The sequence below is a fragment of the Crocuta crocuta genome, unplaced genomic scaffold (genome assembly GCF_008692635.1).
Source record: "Crocuta crocuta isolate KB4526 unplaced genomic scaffold, BGI_CrCroc_1.0 scaffold129, whole genome shotgun sequence".
In the NCBI taxonomy this organism is placed as follows: domain Eukaryota; kingdom Metazoa; phylum Chordata; class Mammalia; order Carnivora; family Hyaenidae; genus Crocuta; species Crocuta crocuta.
Window position 1 is genome coordinate 5449064 of NW_027551571.1, and position 19237 is coordinate 5468300.

At 43.9% G+C, this 19237-nt stretch overlaps 1 protein-coding gene across 1 annotated transcript in view; it reads left to right on the forward strand.

Moving 5' to 3' along the window:
- Positions 1-165: 165 nt before the first annotated feature.
- CPSF3 (cleavage and polyadenylation specific factor 3) overlaps positions 166-19237 on the forward strand; it is a 41504-nt gene continuing 22432 nt past the window's right edge. Inside the window, exons 1-7 of the mRNA XM_077750935.1 lie at positions 166-342; positions 5285-5348; positions 6354-6451; positions 7310-7438; positions 8824-9001; positions 10220-10309; positions 12067-12217. Coding sequence (XP_077607061.1) covers positions 293-342; positions 5285-5348; positions 6354-6451; positions 7310-7438; positions 8824-9001; positions 10220-10309; positions 12067-12217 — 760 coding nt within the window. The 5' untranslated portion in view covers positions 166-292. The remainder of the gene's footprint in view (positions 343-5284; positions 5349-6353; positions 6452-7309; positions 7439-8823; positions 9002-10219; positions 10310-12066; positions 12218-19237) is intronic.

Consider the following 19237-nt stretch of genomic DNA (forward strand, 5'->3'; position numbering starts at 1 on the left):
TTCCCGGCGCCCCAGCCCCCGCCCGCCGAGCCCCGCCTCCGAGGCATTGCGCAGGCGCAGAACTGACCCCACCCCAGGTTTCCGGACGCCGCCGGGGGCGGAACCTCGCGGCCTGGGTTCTCCGACCGGAAGTTGGGGGGGGAAGAGCTTAGTGGCGCGGGCGCCTGAGGGCCGGAAGTTGTGCTCTGGGTGGATGGGCTTCTCCTACCTGTGGTTTCTCGTGGCTCTGCTTCCAATTTAGAAAGGCTCCGCGACCTGAGCCTCACCCGCGCTTCGCCTTCAGACGTCCGAGATGTCTGCGATTCCTGCTGAGGAAAGTGACCAGCTGCTGATCCGGCCCCTGTAAGGGACCAGCGAGAGAGGGAGTGAAGCCACGGGCCCTGCGAGGCTCGAGGAGGGGTGGCCGGGTGTTTGGCCGCCTCAGCCGCCCCCCACGCTCGCAGGCCTCGGGAGCCCGCCCTTGGCCCGCAGTGCGGGCCGGGCCTCTCCGGCCGAAGGGGTTTGGAGAACTGTGGATCGGAACGGGCCTGCTAGGTTGAATGGGACTTTGCTTTCTCTTCAGTCTCAGGGGAGAGTGTGTGCTGGGGTTGGGCGGGAAGAAATGTCTCTTTGGGCCGCTGGGCGCTTTCCTAGACGCTAAGGAGGGGAAGCAGCAGGATGAGATGAGGACCTGGGGTCGCCCTGGCAGGTGCGAAGAAGCGCCGCGTCTGTTTCTAACGCTACCTCCAGGACTTGACATTTGCCAGGATGTGAAAGAGGAAATAAATGAGCTCTGAGTTTCGACCTTCTGACTTAAGACCCCAGCAGAATAAGGAAGGGAGAAAGAGAGGAGAAAGAGCAGAGAGGTTAAGGACAGAAACTCGTCCCTTGATTGTGCATGGGAAGGCTAGTCTTTGAGTGGAGCTGGCNTGACCTTCTGACTTAAGACCCCAGCAGAATAAGGAAGGGAGAGAGGAGAAAGAGCAGAGAGGTTAAGGACAAAAACTCGTCCCTTGATTGTGCATGGGAAGGCTAGTCTTTGAGTGGAGCTGGCCTCCTGCCAGGGAAACACTTCACAAATCTAGAAGGCTGCTCAGAACTTAGAAAAAGTGGGGAAGTTTTTCCTAGAGATGAGCGGTTTGCATTCACTGACACATGTTTAGGTAGAAGTTAGCATCGCATTAACTCGTGCATTTTTCAGAAGGTAGACAGTATGTACGCATCCATTCAGTAAGGATTAGTTGAGCACCTACCGGGACATAACACAAGTTTCCCAATGCTTAGTCCACATGTGTCCTCTCTTCCTGTATTCAGCAAGCACTGAGCAAGTGTCAAGCACCACACTAGGCACTAAGAGCGCTGAGTTAACCGGACTCATTCTTTTGGAAGGAATTGCGATGCAAAGTGAGAAGTTCTGGAGAGGTAGTTTGGAACAGTAGGAGACCATTACTTCAGGGTCAGGCGTGGAATTCAGCCCCTACTCTGTCATTTGCTAGGAGAGCAACCTCGCTGAACCCATGTCTACACATTTAAATAGCATAGCAACACTCACTGCGGGGAGTGAAGATCATAGCAGGTGCTCAGTAAATGCTGACTGTTAGAAGAGTCCAGAGAGGCATTGCTCGGAGTGCTGGGAGAGGACGGCAAAGGGATTTCTAGCAATTTGATGAGCAAAGCCTAGCTCCTGTATCCTGGAAAAGGCAATGCCCGAGCTGAGTCCTAAAGAATAAGTAGGAAATAAAGACCAGTAAAGTGCAGGGCAAGGTTGATCCAGGCAGAGGAAGCGGCACATGTGAAAATGAGAGTGGCCACGGTTTTTGGCTGGTTTCCTCGTGGCTGAAAGATGAGCGGATGAGGTGGGAGGGGGGCTGTCAGGGACCAGCTTATGAAGGACCTTGTATACATACGAAGGAGTGTGGGTGTTTGTCATGTCAGTTCTAGGGAGCCAGTGAAGGGTTTAAGCACGGATGGGATATAGTGGGAATTGGGCTTTAGGAAGGGCACTCCTAACAGCGGTGGAGCAGATGAGGGGGTTCGGTGGAGGGAATCCAGGAGGAATGTAATTGAAGTAATCTGGGTAAAAAGCAGTGAGAGCTTGGAATGAATGAAATGGGCGTCAGTGAGTTGGAAAGAAGTAGGTTTCAGAGAGTAAGGAGGTGAAATCCTGACAGCTTTGTAGCTGATCAGATATACCGGAAGGGGCACCTGTGGAGAGGCGTGTGAGGGGGTCTCAGACTCCTAAGTTGGGCAGCTGGTAAGTGGTCGTGTTATTCGCTCAAGGAGTACAGGAGCTGGGACAGGTCTGGAATAAATTTGGGAGTCTGCTGCGTTCTGACCGCTTTATCGAGGTAGGATTTACATACCATACAGCTTATTTGAAGTGTAGAGTTCAGTGGTTTCTAGTATATTCAGAGTTGTAAAACCATCACCACTATCTAATTCCAGAACGTTTTTCATCATTCCAGAAATAAACTCTGTACCCATTAGCAGTCACCTCCATGGCCCCCCAGCTCCTGGCCACCACTAATCTTTCCTTCTCTACAGATTTACATATTCTGGCCATTTCACTTAAACGAGAACATATAATATGTGACCTTTTGTGACTGGCTTCAGCTTCTTTCGCTTAGCATTATGTTTCCAAGGTTTATAATTTGGAAGTTTTTAGTCATTCAGCAAGTATTTCTTGAGATTTATTGGTATCGGGCACTGCAGCTAAATAGTGGTGATCAAAATAGATAGTCTGTTTTCATAGTGAGAAACAAGCCATCAGTGAGTAGATACAGTAACCTCATGTAGTTGTAAACATTGTGATAGAGTTGTGCGAAGGGCTGACGAGAAGAGGTAGTCCAGAGGAGGCCTCAGAAGGCGACATTTGGACTGAGACCCGATCACGTCAATATCGACGGGCAGAGCATCCTAAGGAAAAAGGGCAACGACAAGGGGCTTGAGGTGAAAACGAGTTTGGCGTCTTTGAACATAAGGTGCCTGTGCGATTTGCCAGTAGAAATACCTGAACGCCCACAGATACAGGCTTGGAAGCCGCCAGCATGTCACACGCGTTGAGACTGAAGATCACGAAGCCTGAGAAGGTGGCCGAGGAGAGACCTTTGCAGTGTCACCATTGGAGGTGTGGGCAGAGGCACGTGAGTGGGAGGAAAACCAGTGAGCAGAGGAGAGCGTGACTCAGAAACGCCAAGAGAGAAGAACGCCCAACAGGGAGCAGGGGCTGCGGAGAGAAGAGAACGACCGGGAAGGCCGTCTGCACCAGCAACAGAGAGCCACTCTGCAAGCACAGTTCCGGAAGAGGGGGGGCGACCAAGGCCAGCTTCAACTGAGTGTGAGGGGGCGAGGAGCCGGCGACAGGGAGCGTGCAGGGCTCTCAGGAGGTGGCCGCGAAAAGGAATCACGTGGGGACCGAGGGAAATCAGAACGGAGGCATTTTAATGTTGGAGTGAGAATGCCTGGGCAGGTCTCGGTCCTGATGCGAAAGTAGGGAAGGGAAGCAAGTGTCCAGGGCCTCGGAGGACGGGGTGTGTAAGGCGGGCACCATGGTGGCAGCGTCCGCCTTGGACAGAAAGAGAGCTCTGTTCGGTTGTACAGGAGAAATAGAGGAAGAAATGTGAGTTAGTTGGGAAGTGACGTTGAGGAAACTGGCAAACAAGCTGTATGATTTTTATCATTTAAAACAATTTTTTTTAATGTTTTATTTATTTCTGAGAGAGAGAGGGAGATACAGAATCTGAAACAGGCTCTAGGCTCTGAGCTGTCAGCACAGAGCCCAACGTGGGGCTTGAACCCACAAACCGTGACATGACCTGAGCCAAAGTTGGACGCTTAACCGACTGAGCCACCCAGGCGCCCCTAACATTTATTTTTGAGAGACAGAAAGAAACAGTGTAAGTGGAGGAGGGGCGGAAAGAGAGGGAGACACAGAATCTGAAGCAGGCTCAAGGCTTTGAGCTGTCAGCACAGAGCCTGATGTGGGGCTCGAACCCACAAACCGTGAGATCATGACCCGAGCCGAAATCAGACGCTTAACTGAGCCACCCAGGTGCCCCTGAGCTGTGTGTTTTTTGATGCAGAGAAGGCCCCTGCCTCAGCTGAAGAAGTTGGGAAATTTAGGAACGAGGACAAAGTTTGAAATCGTTGCTGTGGAAGCTGTAAGAGAAAACTGAGCCAGGGACGCTTAAGAGGTTGCCTAGAGGGCCAGTGAAAGTGGGCGGCCAGGAATTCATGGCAGCAGCACCGTGGTTTGATTTTTTTTCTTCTTCAGCGTCCTGCTGGGTGGTAAGATCTCCATCTGTAGATAGAGCCATCTGTTTCTGTCTCCTAGTGAGAGGACCCAGGTCCTTGAGGTCAGGATCCATGTAACAGGTGTTTCCCTATGCTGGGCACATACGTAGAGAGTGAATGCATTGTTCCCTAGAACGGATGGGAAAAGACGTCAGAGAAGGTGAGAGACTAGGAAAATAGGTGGGGGGTTAGCTTCAGGTGTGTCTTATAATAATTGGAAATTAAGGCTGTTTTACTCATTTGGGGAAAAGGAAAATAGAGTAGGTACTTGGCATCTGAAATAACAAATTAGAGGGAAAAGGAACTGAGGTTTCCAGCCAGGAAGAAAATAAGTGTATTTAAATTTAAGATATGTTGGGGCACCTGGGGGCTCAGTCGGTTAAGCGCCCGACTTCGGCTCAGGTCATGATCTCGCGGTTTGTGGGTTCGAGCCCCGCGTCGGGCTCTGTGCTGACAGCCAGCTCAGAGCCTGGAGCCTGTTTCAGATTCTGTGTCTCCCTCTCTCTCTGACCCTCCCCTGCTCACGCTGTCTCTCTCTCTCTCTCAGAAATAAAACATTTAAAAAAATTAAGTTATGTAAGTAAATGCATAGTATGCTCCTAAAGTAAATGAAAGAACTTGGAAGTTCATATGGGTTCACACATAAGTGCTGATCCTGAAAGTGTGATCAGATAATCTGCATAACCACTAGATTACTTTTCCGTTAACATCATAATGTAGCCCTAACATTCCAAAGATCGAATTTGACCTTGGGCTTCTTGTAGCTGCACCGTCTCCTCTCAAGTTTTAGCAATTGCGGAATCCCTGAACTCCCAAGGATCACCTTCCATCTTTTCCCATACTGATACTGTTCTTCCCTATCTTTGTACGTTTCTAGAACTCTTACCTGCCTCAGATAAGTGATACCACCAAAATGGGGCACTCTTTAAATTGTAAAAAAAAAAATTGGATTTATTGGGCTTGATTTTGATTGTTTTTAATCATTTTTACTTCTCCCCTTGACTGTTTGCAGTGGAGCCGGGCAAGAAGTAGGAAGATCATGTATTATCCTGGAGTTCAAAGGAAGAAAAATAATGGTAATTATTTTGTAGTCCGGTTAATAGTACGGCCGTGTCTGTGTCAGGTGGTTAGGTCTTTTCTGGTACTGTAGCTCTCTGTTCAGCTCCCAGGAAAATGTCATAGTTGGTATATGTAGACTGTGCTGTATAATGTTACTGTGAATAACTAATATGCTTCTGCTTAGTAACTTGACAAAACATGAAGTTAACTGAGAAGATGTACCCTAAAATGCTAAAATTGGGCCCGAACAGGCGCAGACCTCCAGCCACCCCCATGCTGCCTGGGGTGATAGAGCCCTGGTTCAGCAGCGTAGGTACCTAAGTTTACATCGGGGTCCCCAGACCTTGGGCAAGGCAGGCTGCTCCTCTACACGCCCATTTCCTTATCTGAGAAACAGAGGAGGTGGAAGAGATGATTTATGTGGTCCTCACAAGAAAGGCACTTCAGTGGCCCATCGTGTTCCTGTGGTTCCACTTCTCTGCTTCTCCCAACCGTTAAAGGCGTGGGTCAGATACTGTCTTTTTAGTCATTCATTGTATTAATGTGGTAGTAATGCCCCCCCTAAAGGAGCAGGTAACTCATTAGTGAGTGACTTTTAAGAATTCATTCCCTAATGTGTTAAAATACCTAACATTGCCCTAACCTGGTAAGTTTCCCATTTTTGATTATCATCTTCTCAGGAGAGTCAGATCCAGTAGTAGTGAATCTATAAACTTAAAATGCCCACCGTCTTCTGATAGTCAAGGTTTTTGAAAAAGTTCATGCATTGTTAGTTTGCGTTCAAAAACTAGCTGAAAAGGTGTCTTAGGTCTTGCTACCTAGGACTTAAACGTGGGCTATATTTTATATTTGGAAAGTTAGAATTGTTATTGGCATATTTGCATGTTTAGTAAGGATTGGATTCCAGATGTTCGTGAATACAGTCCATCTTGATTACGTGTGCAATGGATTTGTTGTAAATATTGTTTATTAAATAAGTTTTAATAAAATGTGTACAATTATGATCCTTTTTTCTCTTTCAGTTGGACTGTGGAATCCACCCTGGCCTAGAAGGAATGGACGCCCTTCCTTACATTGATTTAATTGACCCAGCTGAGATTGATCTCCTGTTAATTAGTCAGTAAGTTCTTTATCTAGGACACTGTTTTTCAAGAACTTCCACTATAAAGATCATTATCAAATTTTAAGATTCTGCTAGGAAGCATTTTGCAGTCGGGTAAGACAACACTGCATCTGTGGCATAATGGGTTAGACACAGGCGCCTGGGTGGTTCAGTCGGGTAAGTGCCCGACTCTTGACCTTGGCTCAGGTGATCATGATCTCACGATTCATGAAATCAAGCCCCGCATCAGGCTGTGCACTGACAGACTGTAGCCTGCTTGGGATTCTTTCTCTCTCCCTCTCTCTCTGCCCCTCCCACATTCATGCCTGCTTGTACATACATGTGCATGTTCTCCCTCTCTCTCTCTCTCTCAAAATAAGTAAATTTAACTTTAGAGATATTTACTTTGAAAAGCTTACTTTCCTACTTGTAGAGTAAGTGAGAAAGAGATAGCGTACACGTTGGATCGCTGTAAAACTTGAGACCAAGAAAGCCCTTTCCCAGAATATCTCCTCGGGGTTGCTGCCCTTGACACATTCTATGGAAACTAAAGAAGCTAAATGTCTTAGCTTTATACCACTGAAGTGCTTATTATAATTCTGGCTGTCAAGAGGAGGTTTGGGTATGTTCCTTCTTGTGTAATTATCACTGGTAAATGTTTTGATGTTTGAAAAATACTTTCAGTATCTTTTTTTATGCTAGAACTGGATGCATTATTCTTTCCCTCTGCGTATAACCTACACTTGGTGTTCTGATAGTGTCCATACGCAATGGTAACATAGGGCTCTTCTCTACAGTGAGCAACAGTTTCATTTCACGTGATGCATGATGGATAATGCTTAAAGAATTGACAGACTCTTCTTGTTTCTTTTTAAGTTTCCATCTGGATCACTGTGGGGCTTTGCCCTGGTTTCTACAGAAGACGAGTTTCAAAGGAAGAACATTTATGACCCATGCAACAAAAGCTATTTATAGATGGCTTCTCTCAGATTATGTCAAGGTTAGGTAAGTTACTCTATTAGATTTATACAGGAATTTGATTCTACAGAATACATATAGTTCAAGATATAGACCTTTTTATGTTTTGAAGTGAGACACTCTTTTTATTCATTAATTTGTCATTCAGTATCCACTCCTCAGATACCTACCATGTACTTAGCCCCTTCCCAGGCCAAAAAGTCTTTACGAAGTTTTCATACCCTTTTGAATCTTTATAATTTAGCTATAAGGTATGCTAACAGTATTCTATAAACAGAATTGTGCGATTTTATTAAAATTTAAGATCAAGTATATGATACAGTGATATATACTGAAATGTTATTTTAGATTATTTGATCAAAGCATATTGCCATCTTAAATGAAAAAGTTTTCCAAGGGAGTTTTTTCCAGTTGTAAGCGGGATAATCTGAAAAGCTAGAAGTATTTTTGTGATGCCTACAGCATAAATGTTTAGCCTTGGAAAGTTTACTGTTTGTATACTCCGAGAGTAGCTTGGATACAGTTTATTACTCTTCACACATAAATACAAGAGAATGGAAGAGGTACCCTTAGTAAAAATGATACTGCTTAACACTTTAATAATGTTTACCATGTGCAGACATGTCTGCACTCCTCAACATGTTAACTCATTTAATCTCACATCAACTTCTTCATGTAGGTTCCGTTAAGAATCTCATTGTACATGGGGCGCCTGGGTGGCTCAGTCGGTTAAGCGTCCGACTTCGGCTCAGGTCATGATCTCATCGTTCGTGGGTTCGAGCCCCGTGTCGGGCTCTGTGCTGACAGCTCAGAGCCTGGAGCCTGCTTCAGATTCTGTGTCTCCCTCCCCTGCTCACACTGTCTGTCTGTCTCTCTCTCTCTCTCAGAAATAAATAAAACATTAAAAATTAAAAAAAAAAAAGGAATCCCATTGTACAGGTGAGGCGCAGAGAGGCTAGGTGACTTGCCCATGATGGTCATAGTAAGAGACAAAGCTGGGATTGAGATGGAGGCAATCTGGCACTAGAGTCTGTGTCCTTAGCCACCATTCCCTTTTGCTGTTTTGGAAGTACGTTCGTATAATTTTCAGGAAAAAACTTACACTATGCTTTGTGAGAGAAGTCTTCTCACATCCTGATTGAAGATCTCTGTTTAGCATGTGTGAGTATATGAGCTTTGCCTTAAATGTACTCTGCTTAAGATCATGTTTTGTAGCTGTATACACCAAACATTTTTATTATTATAATTGCAGAATAAAAAAGTAACACAAAATGTCAAAGGGATTCTAAATAGCGTAATCCATAAGGCGAAAGAACTGTGGCTGTTTCATTCACAGTCAGTCTCTGAGTTCGAAGAGTTTTAAAAATCTGACCTTTAATTTTTTGTTGTCGTTGACATTTTTAACAATTTAGTAACATATCAGCAGACGACATGCTGTATACGGAAACAGATTTGGAAGAGAGCATGGACAAAATCGAAACCATCAACTTTCATGAGGTTAAAGAAGTTGCAGGAATCAAGTTCTGGTGTTACCATGCAGGCCACGTTCTCGGAGCTGCCATGTTCATGATTGAGATCGCGGGCGTGAAGGTACCTTTGCTCTGGCAGCTTCCTCCCCAGAAGAAATGTGTGCAGAGCTTTGTGCCCGCAAGTAATACTAAAGGAAATTCCCCGAGACTTGCAGAGCACCTACACACTGACACATAGGATCGAACTAGGTTGAGACTTTTTCCTTTAAATATCACAGTTCATACCCCCATGTATGACTTCCTCTGTCAAGATTAGAAAGAGTAAAATAAGCTTCTCAAAAGACTATAATGTTCCTTCACAGTATCATAGGATCTGTTCCTTTCCGACTTCCTTTAGGAGAATGATGAGGGTAGAACTTTCTGGCCGCACCTGTTTAACAGCAAGCAGTGATTTGGCATTCAAGTCATCTTGATGTTCTGGGATTCACGTGTAAGCCACTGAAGGGGGCCGCTGCGTGAGTGACAGGCGTCAATCAGAACAGATCTTTGCCACCATCCTTGAGGAAAAAGACGAAAGGAGTCAACAAACTTGTAAAAGATAGATGGACGGCAGCACCAGCATCTACTTCTGGTGCATGTTGGATCACTTAGGGAGCCTCGTTAAGAACACTCATTGAATCAATCTGAGGGTGTGGCTTTGCCCTTTTTCTTTTTTTTTTTTTCCTTTTTAAGTTTTCTAGGTGATTCCTATGTGTAGGCAGAGCTGAAAATCAATTCTCTAGTGTGATACTGTCCTGAATACTTAGCAGCTGCTCATAGATTTAAAATGTTTACGTATCAAGTTATACTAAGTATTGCTAAATCATTTATCCTTACTGTTTGCTCAGAGGCACAAAACATAAATAGAAAATAACACCAAGGCAGATCAGTATTCCCTTGTGAAATTTGCTGCTTACTCTCCTGTGATTTTTATCTTCCATTTTAGGTGGTTTTCCCATAGACCTCAGTAGGGTTCTTTCCTCAGCATGCCCTTTCTCTATCGGATGTTCAGAGCACTTCTCTCAAGTTTATTAATATACAGGTCACCTGTGCTGGATGCACTTGGGGGCGGGAGTATCAGTCCCCCAAGTTAGAGGGAATAATTGAAACTCTGGATGGTTTATGATTGAACTAAGTTATACACTTTGAATTATTAGACATAAGTATTGCATCTAAGTTTCATCAGTTGTGGGATGTTGTGTCTACTGAACTTCACCTTCTGATTTTATGAACTAAGTATATTCACTACTATAACAAAGCCTTCCAAAATCCTAACTTTCTAGCTTCATTTTTTTCACAGCTTTTGTACACAGGTGATTTCTCAAGACAAGAAGATAGACACTTAATGGCAGCTGAAATTCTAAATATTAAACCTGACATTCTCATTATTGTAAGTATTAGTGTGGTGTATTTTATTTTACTATTTTTGTAAATATTTATTTATTTATTTATTTATTTATTTATTTAGAGAAAGGGGAAGAGCAAGTGTGAGTAAGGGCAGGGCAGAGGAGGAGAGAGAGAGAGAGACTATCTGCACTGACAGTGTGAGCCCAATGTGGAGCTTGAACTCATGAATCGTGAGATCATGACCTGAGCTAAAATCAGGAGTTGGACACTTAATCAACTGAGCCACCCAGGGACCCTAGTGCTATGTATTTTAATTAGTATAATGTAAGCAGAATTTTTTCTAGTGGGGAAAAAACATGATCTCATTTTCATAATATGTTATCGAATGTAAATATATCTAGTTTTGGGGTTTTTTTAATGTGTACTTATAATAAGAGAGAGAAAGAGAGACAGTGCAAGCGTGGCAGGGACAGAGGGACAGAAGGAGACCCAGAATCTGAAGCAGGCTCTGGGCTCTGAGCTGTCAGCACAGAGCCCGACGCGGGGCTCGAACCCACAAACCGTGAGATCATGCCCTGAGCCGAAGTTGGACGCTTAACCGACTGAGCCACCAAGGCGCCCCAACGTATCTAGTTTTTTAAATTCTTATTTTCGGGCGCCTGAATTCGTTTTCACTCAGCTAATGGTATCCTACATATAAATTGCCTTCATTTAAGGGAAGGTTTTTTTGTTTGTTTGTTTTTAGCCCTCAGAAAAAATAGTTATTTTCATTCTATCTGGCACTTTAGAGCAGTAGTTCTGAGTTTGATTTTTGCATATGAGTCACCTGGTTATGTTGTTAAACTACAGATTCTGAATCAGAACGTCTGGTGGGGCCTAAGATTCAGCATACATGACCAGCTCTGGGGATGTCCTTGCTGCTGGCCAGTGGGCCATGTCTAGTAAGGTTTAGGGAATATTCTTTAAAAAAATTTTTTTTTAATGTTTTATTTTATTTATTTCTAGGAGAGAGAGAGACAGCGTGAGCAGGGGAGGGTCAGAGAGAGAGGGAGTCACAGACTGAAACAGGCTCCAGGCTCTGAGCTGGCAGTCAGCACAGAGCCCGACGCGGGGCTTGAACCCACGAACCGCGAGATCATGACCTAAGCGAAAGTCAGACGCTTAACCGACTAAGCCACCCAGGCGCCCCGGTTTAGGGAATATTCTTAAACAGAACTGTAAGAAATAATATCTATTTCTGGTTTATAAGCTCTGACTTATCAGAGGTGGGAGAAATATGCTTTTTCCCATCAATGGAAAGCAAAATAATTTAAAAAATAAAAAGACATAGAATTATCTTGAGCAGGAAAGATACAATTTTGGAAATTATTCTTACTCCATTTTAATTTTATTTATTTACTTTGAGAGAGCGAGAAAGTGCAGGTGGGGGAGGGGCAGAGAGCGGAGAGAGAGAATCCCAAGCAGGCTCTGTGCTGTCCGCATGGAGCCGGACCTGGTGCTTGAACCTACAAACCGTAGGATTATGACCTGAGCCAAAGTTGGAGGCTTAACCAACTGAGCCACCCAGGTGCCCCAGTCCTGATTTTGCTTTCTAAAAGTTTCTTAGTGCTTTGCCAGGTCTGAATTCTAATATTTCTTTTTGCTCTTTTTTTTCAGTTAGCATCATAACAATATGTGTTCAAGTAAATGGCACCTTAATGGAGAAGTGAATCACGTTGCTTCTGCATTTTATTGATGTTTAACTTTTGTCTTCTTTGGGGATCGTCCGTCGCGGTCTCATACTTCTCATGTCTTATTTAGGAATCTACATATGGGACCCACATCCATGAGAAGCGTGAAGAACGAGAAGCAAGATTCTGTAACACTGTTCATGATATAGTCAACAGAGGGGGCAGAGGCCTCATTCCTGTCTTTGCCCTTGGAAGGGCTCAGGAGCTGCTCTTGATCTTAGGTACGTCTTTTCCTTTGTATTTGAGGGATTCTCATAATCTTGGAGTGTGGTTCTATCAAGATAATTGCCTGGCCTTGGATAGGTCATTCTGCCTTTCTGGGCTTCTGTTTCTGCATCTAAAAACCGATGTGGTGCTCTAAAAGGCCTGGGACACAGGGCCCTCGCGCGCTGCCCCTGGGAATATAAAGGGTGCCCCCTTCTGGTTGCCATCAGCCTCAGAAGTCTCTGCAGTGAGCTCAGGAGTCTGAAAAATATGCTACCCTTTGACCCAGCAGTACAACATGTGGAAAATAAATCATATAAAGACAATTTTACAAATAAGAGTATTCATTGTTTCAGTATTTTTAAAGAAGTACCATGTCAGTAATCACCTTGTAGGAAAAAGTCAAGTCACAGGTGGATAATTATATGTTTGCACATAAAATACCTATATATGATATATCAAATATATAAAATATAATTGGACCAGCGGGTCTGGGTGGCTGTCAGTGCAGCATCTGATCTCTTGATCTCAGCTCAGGTCTTGATCTCAGGATCATGAGTTCAAGCCCCTCATTGGGCTCTGTGCTGGATATGGAGCCTACCTTTAAAAAAAAAGTTTTAATTGGGACCAGAAAGTTAGGGTTCAAAACAGTAAACCGGTATGTACCTGGTCCTAGTTAAAATTATACAAATAGGGGCACCTGGCTGGCTCAGTTGGTGGCACATGAGACTTCTCGAGATTCTAAGCATAATCTCGAGATTCTAAGTTCGATCCCCAAATTGGATGTATAGATTACTTAAGACTAAAATCTTAAGAAAAAAAAAAAAATACACCAATGACTGGAAAGATGTTAAATCTGGGTAATGAGGAAATGGATTTCTTTTTTATTTTCTGCTTTTCTCTATTTTCCAAATACTTCAATGAACGAGCATAAATTTTTGTAGTACGGGGAACAATGGATGCCACTCTCTGCAGGTGTTCACATTTAATGATTCTAACTCAAACATTCATTGATGCTGTTTGGGGAAAGCACTCTTTTTTTTTTTTTTTAATGTTTTATTTATTTCTGAGAGAGAGAGAGAGACAGCATGCATGAACAGGGGAGGGTCAGAGAGAGAGGGAAATACAGTATCTGAAACAAGCTCCAGGCTCTGAACTAGCTGTCAGCACAGAGCCTGACGCGGGGCTCGAACCCACGGACCATGAGATCATGACATGAGCCGAAGTCAGACGCTTAACCAACTGAGCCACCCAGGCGCCCCAAAAGCACTCTCTTAAAGACTGATTAAGCGCTTTGCATGTACACAGCCTCAACGTGAAGAACAAGAAATGGTCACATCAAGCTCTTGCCCTCAGCTCTTCCATCTCTAGGATGATGAGGATAAGTCTGTCCCTGTTACACTGGAAAGGGAAACAAGGGAAAATGGAGTAAATGACCTCAGCTCGAAGGCTGACCCGTGAGAGAGCGCGGACGTAGTAGGACTGCTTTTCCGCACCCTAAGCCACAGCCCCGTTTTCTCTTGCTCCTTTTTTTCTAACCGTAAGTCAGATTCGTCCTCAGAAGTCTCAAACTAAAAAGTCTCCGTAACAAAATAATTTGAAGAACAGAAGAAATTGGGAAGGTAAAGCTACCTTGTTACCATCAAATTGGGTCGCCAGATTGAGCACAGAAAAATACAGGACACCCAGCTAAATTTTCACTTCAGAAAAATAATGAATAATATGTTAGTACAGGTGTCTCAAATATTTAGTATATATTCTTATGCTGAAAATCTTATGCTTTTAATCTGAAATTCAAGCTTAATTTGGCATTTGGTATTTTTATCTGGCAAGTCTGCCCTCAGGACATATATTATGACTCCTCCTCTGTGCAATTGATTGTTCCTTTTCCTCTAAATTCTCCCTTGTGACATAGTGTAACAGAAGGAGGGCAGCCGTTTGAATGAGTGGTTTCAAATCTCTATGTTCTAGCCATGTGAGCTTGGGCAAGTTACTCCACTTTTCTTTGATACTTAAATTTTAGCCACACACACACACACACACACACACACACACACACACACACACACACAAATAGGGGGTGTGATGTGATCTCAGGATGCAGTGTGCCGTGCAGGGCGTTTGAGAAATAAAAGTATATGTGAAAACTTTGGTGCCATTAAAATTTTTAATTTCACCAGTAAAAACAATAGAATAAACCAGAGGGCAAAGCAGGAAATATATTTGTAGCCTACATGACAGAAGAAGTCCCTGTCCTTATATAGGAGAGTTTTCACTTATAAATCAAGTAGAAAAATACCATTCCCACGCTGTTCAACGTTTTTTCAGCCTCGGTTTCCTAATCTGTAAGATGGAGATGAACTGTTTTAAAAATTAGAAATAATAAATGTAAATAGCATACTAGGCACTTAATGCATTTTCTTTTTCTTTTTTTAATGTTTTATTTATTTTTGAGAGAGACAGAGTATGAGTGGGGGGAAGGTCAGAGAGAGAGGGAGACACACAATCTGAAGCAGGCTCCAGGCTCTGAGCTGTCAGCACAGAGCCTGATACGGGGCTTGAACTTGTGAACCGCAAGACTATAACCTGAGCCAAAGTCGGACACTTAACCAACTGAGCCATCCAAGCACCCCATAATGCATTTTTTAATGCAGGTGCACGTACAAGAATAAATGATACCTTTTGACCATACTACTCTTATAATATTTTGGGACATAATGAGAGTTTTCTCATAAAATAAGCCTTCCTTTATTAAGGGTAGGTTGCTGACAGGTTTTGCTTTTTTTTTTAATGATTTGATGGGTTTTTTAATTTTTTTAACATTTATGTATTTTTGAGAGAGACAGTGTGTGAGCAGGGGAGGGGCAGAGAGAGAGGGAGACAGAATCTGAAGGCAGTTCCAGGCTCTGAGCTGTCAGCCCAGAGCCTGATGCGGGGCTCGAACTCATGGGCCATGAGATCATCACCTGAGCTGAAGTTAGACACTTAAATCGACTGAGCCACCCAGGTGCCCTGACAGATTTAGTTTATTATGAGAAACTGTTGAGCAGCTTTTTAAAGAAAGTATAGTTGTACAGTAATATTGCTTCTACGTGCTCAGAAACTATTTTAACTCTTTCGGCAGTCCTAATTACAAAAGGTCTAATTTTGATAAGTCTTTGAAATACTGAGAATACGTTTTTATTAAAACTGTCACAGACTTTTGTCTCTCCACGGTAATAAGTTGTGGTCTGTTACTCAGTGTAAACTTCTGCTGAATGAATCTCTTTTATTTTATTTATTTATTTATTTTATTTTTATTTATTTCTAGGAGAGAGAAAGACAGCGTGAGCAGGGGAGGGTCAGAGAGAGGGAGACACAGACTCTGAAACGGCTCCAGGCTCTGAGCTGGCAGTCAGCACAGAGCCCGACGTGGGGCTCGAACCCACGAACTGCGAGATCATGACCTAAGCGAAAGTCAGACGCTTAACCAGCTAAGCCACCCAGGCGCCCCTGAATGAATCTCTTTTAAAAGCCTCCACGTCAGGGCACCCGATGGCTCAGTCCATTAAGAGGGTGACTCAGTTTCAGCTCAGATCACGATCTCACTGTTAGTGAGTGTGAGCCCTGTGTCGGGCTCCCTGTCGAACCCAGAGCCAGCTTGGGGTTCTCATTCTCTCCGTCTCTCTCTGCCCCTCCCCCACTTGCACTTGCTTGCACTCTCTCTCTCTCTAAATAAATAATTTAATTAATTAAAAAATAAAAACCATGGGACTGTGATCCCAATATTTTGTTTAGGTCTCACCCTAGTATTCAGAAATAAGCTTTGATTTTGTAAATTTAAGATAGTAAGGCCCAGGCTAAAATTTCTTGAACTCTTTGGGGGCGTCTGGGTGGCTCAATTGGTTAAGCGTCCGACTTTGGCTCAGGTCATGATCTCACAGTCTGTGGGTTCGAGCCCCGCATCAGGCTCTGTGCTGACAGCTCAGAGCCTGGAGCCTGCTTCAGATTCTGTGTCTCCCTCCACTTGCTCTCTGTTTCTGTCTCTCAAAATAAAGATATAAAGAAATTTTTTTTTTAAATTCTTCAACTCTTTTTTTTTCTTTCTGAGAGAGACACAGCATGCATGAGCAGGGAGGGTCAAAGAGAGAGGGAGGCACAGTATCTGAAACAGGCTCCAGGCTCTGAGCTGTCAGCACAAATCCCAACAGGCGGCTGGAACCCACGAACCATGAGATCATGACCTGAGCCGAAGTCGGACACGTAATTGACTGAGCCACCCTGGAGCCCCTCTTCAACTCTTTAAAACATACTTATATACAACAAAATGAAAAGACAGCCCACTGAATGGGAGAAAATGTTGACAAATCCTACATCTGATAAATGGTTAATATCCAAAATATATAAAGAACTTACACAACTTAAAATCAAAAAACAACCTGACTAAAAAATTGGCAGAGGACTGGAAGAAACAGTTTTACAAAGAAGACCTATAGATGGCCAATGTGAAAAGATCTCAGCATCACTAATCATCAAGGGAAATGCAAATCAGAACTACAGTGAGATACCACCTCATACCTGCCAGATTGGCTGTTATCAAAAAGACAAAAAAAGATAAATGTTGGTCATGACATGGAGACAAGGGCACCATCATACACAGTAGGAATGTGAACTGGCGCAGCCACTGTGAAAAACAGTATGGAGGCTCCTCAAAATATTAAAAAAATACCATACAACCCAGCAGTTCCACTTCTGGAGGGTTTTTTTTTTTTCTTTCAGGCTTATTTATTTATTTTAAGAGACAGAATGTGGGAAGGGCAGAGAGAGAGGGAGAGAGAGAATCCCAAACAAGCTCTCCACTGTCAGCACAGAGCCTGATGTCAAGGCTCAAACTCATGAACCAGGAGATCATGACCTGAGCCAAGATCAAGAGTCAGACACTGAACCGACCGAGCCACCCAGACGCCTCTTCTACTGCTGGGTTTTTATGTGAAGAAAATGAAGATGAAAACAATTTATTTATTTTTTAAATTTTTTTTAATGTTTATTTTTGAGAGAGGGAGAGAGGACAGAGTGCAAGTCAGGGAGGGGCAGAGAGAGACAGAGATACAGAATCCAAAGCAGGCTCCAGGCTCTGAGCTGTCAGCACAGAACCCAATATGGGGCTCAAACTCATGAACCACGAGATCCTGACCTGAGCCAAAGTCGGACGCTTAACCGAGCCACCCAGGCTCCCTGAAAACACCAATTTAAAGACATATGCACCCCTGTGTTCATTGCAGCATTATTTACAATAACTAATAATTCACACATGGAAATGACCCAAGTGTTAATTGATGGATGAATGGATAAAGATGTGGTGTATGTGTATATATATACGTGTATATATATATATATATACACACACACACACACACACAATGGAGAATGCTACTCCACCATAAGAAGAATGAAATCTTGCCATTTGCAACAACATGCATGGAACTGGAAGGTATTACATAGTGAAATAAGTCAGACAGAGAAAGACAAATACCATATGGCTTCACTTACATGTAGAATCTAAAAAACAAAACAGGTGCCTAGGTGGCTGTGTTGATTAAACACCTGACTCTTGATTTCAGCTCAGGTCTTGATCTCACAGTAAGATTGAGCCCTGCATCGGGCTCTGCACTGACAGTACGGAGCCTGCTTGGGATTCTCTCTCTCCCTCTTTCTCTGCCCCTCCCCTGCTTGAGCTCTCTCAAAATAAATGTTTTTTTTTAATCTTTTAAAAAATAATAAAAATAAACAAAACCAGATTCATAGAAAGATACAGGAAACTGTTGGTTACTGGAGGTGGGAGGGCTTAGGAGTCAAGCAGAATAGGGGAAGGGGATTAAGAGGTATAAACTCCTAGTGATAAGATAAATGTTATAGAAATATAACATACAGCATAGGGAATATAGTTGGTGATGTTCTAATAACTTTGGTGACGGGTGGTAGGTAGGGGATCATTTTGTAAGGTATAAAAATATTGAATCACTGAGATACACACCTGAAACTAATGGGATATGTCAATTGTACTTTATACTTCATTTGAAAAAAAGAAAGAAAGAAATGTTAGCCTAGCTGGAGCCAGGCACTTAGGAAACCTTCAGAGCCTAAAGTCCCTTCTCCCGTCTGCTGTCACTGCTGCACCTTGCATCGGAGCTAAAGCATAAGGGAGGCCAACATGTGTTGAATGACGGGGCACTCTTTCCAACCAGAGGCTGCATCCCAGAGCCTCGAGCCTTCCGTCAGTATCAGATCCTAACTGCCCACATTCTGATGGGTGATCTTGCATCTTGAGCAAGTGGTTTGGTATTTCTGAGCCTCCACTCCTTCTCTAAGATGCGGACTGCCCTCTCTGCGGTTGCAGACACCCTGTGTGAACCCTCCTCAGCACCCAGCGTAGAATCCGTGCTCAGGAAGTGGCAGCCACTGCTCATGCAGCTAAGCATCCCTGCCACACAACTACAGGGTCGCTAAGGGAAACCAAGGGGCAGAAGCGAGAGCCTCGATTATAAGCAACCTACAGCAGGCTGACTGACTAAAAGCAAGAGAGAATGTACTGGATGATATTGGTGTCCCCAGACTGTCCAGGAAAAACGGGAAGCAAGCCTAGAACAGGGCGCTTCCTGAGGTCAGAGGCAAGATCCACTAGGAATGCGTCCCAGGGAGGAGCACCCACTTATTGTTACCCGGGTGTCCGCGGGCAGGGCGCAGCCTTGTGAGACACCCACCAGGAGCAGAGCGTGAGGACGAGGCCAGCCGCAAGAGGGACTAAAAGGGACCCTGAGGGAGGAAATGGCCTCAAGGAAAACCAGCGGAGTCCAGCCCCGGCACCCCCACCCCTGCCTTTCCATCCCTGGGCACAGCGATTTCTTAAATGTGGCTTTCCCTTAAACAGGGTACTAATTACTGCAGACATAGCTGACGTGTTGAACAAATTGTTGTGTGCTCGTAATTACAAAGTGTGTTTCTAACGCTCCGGGGGGGGTTCCAAACCTTGATATCTTTGCTATTAACACATTAATTAG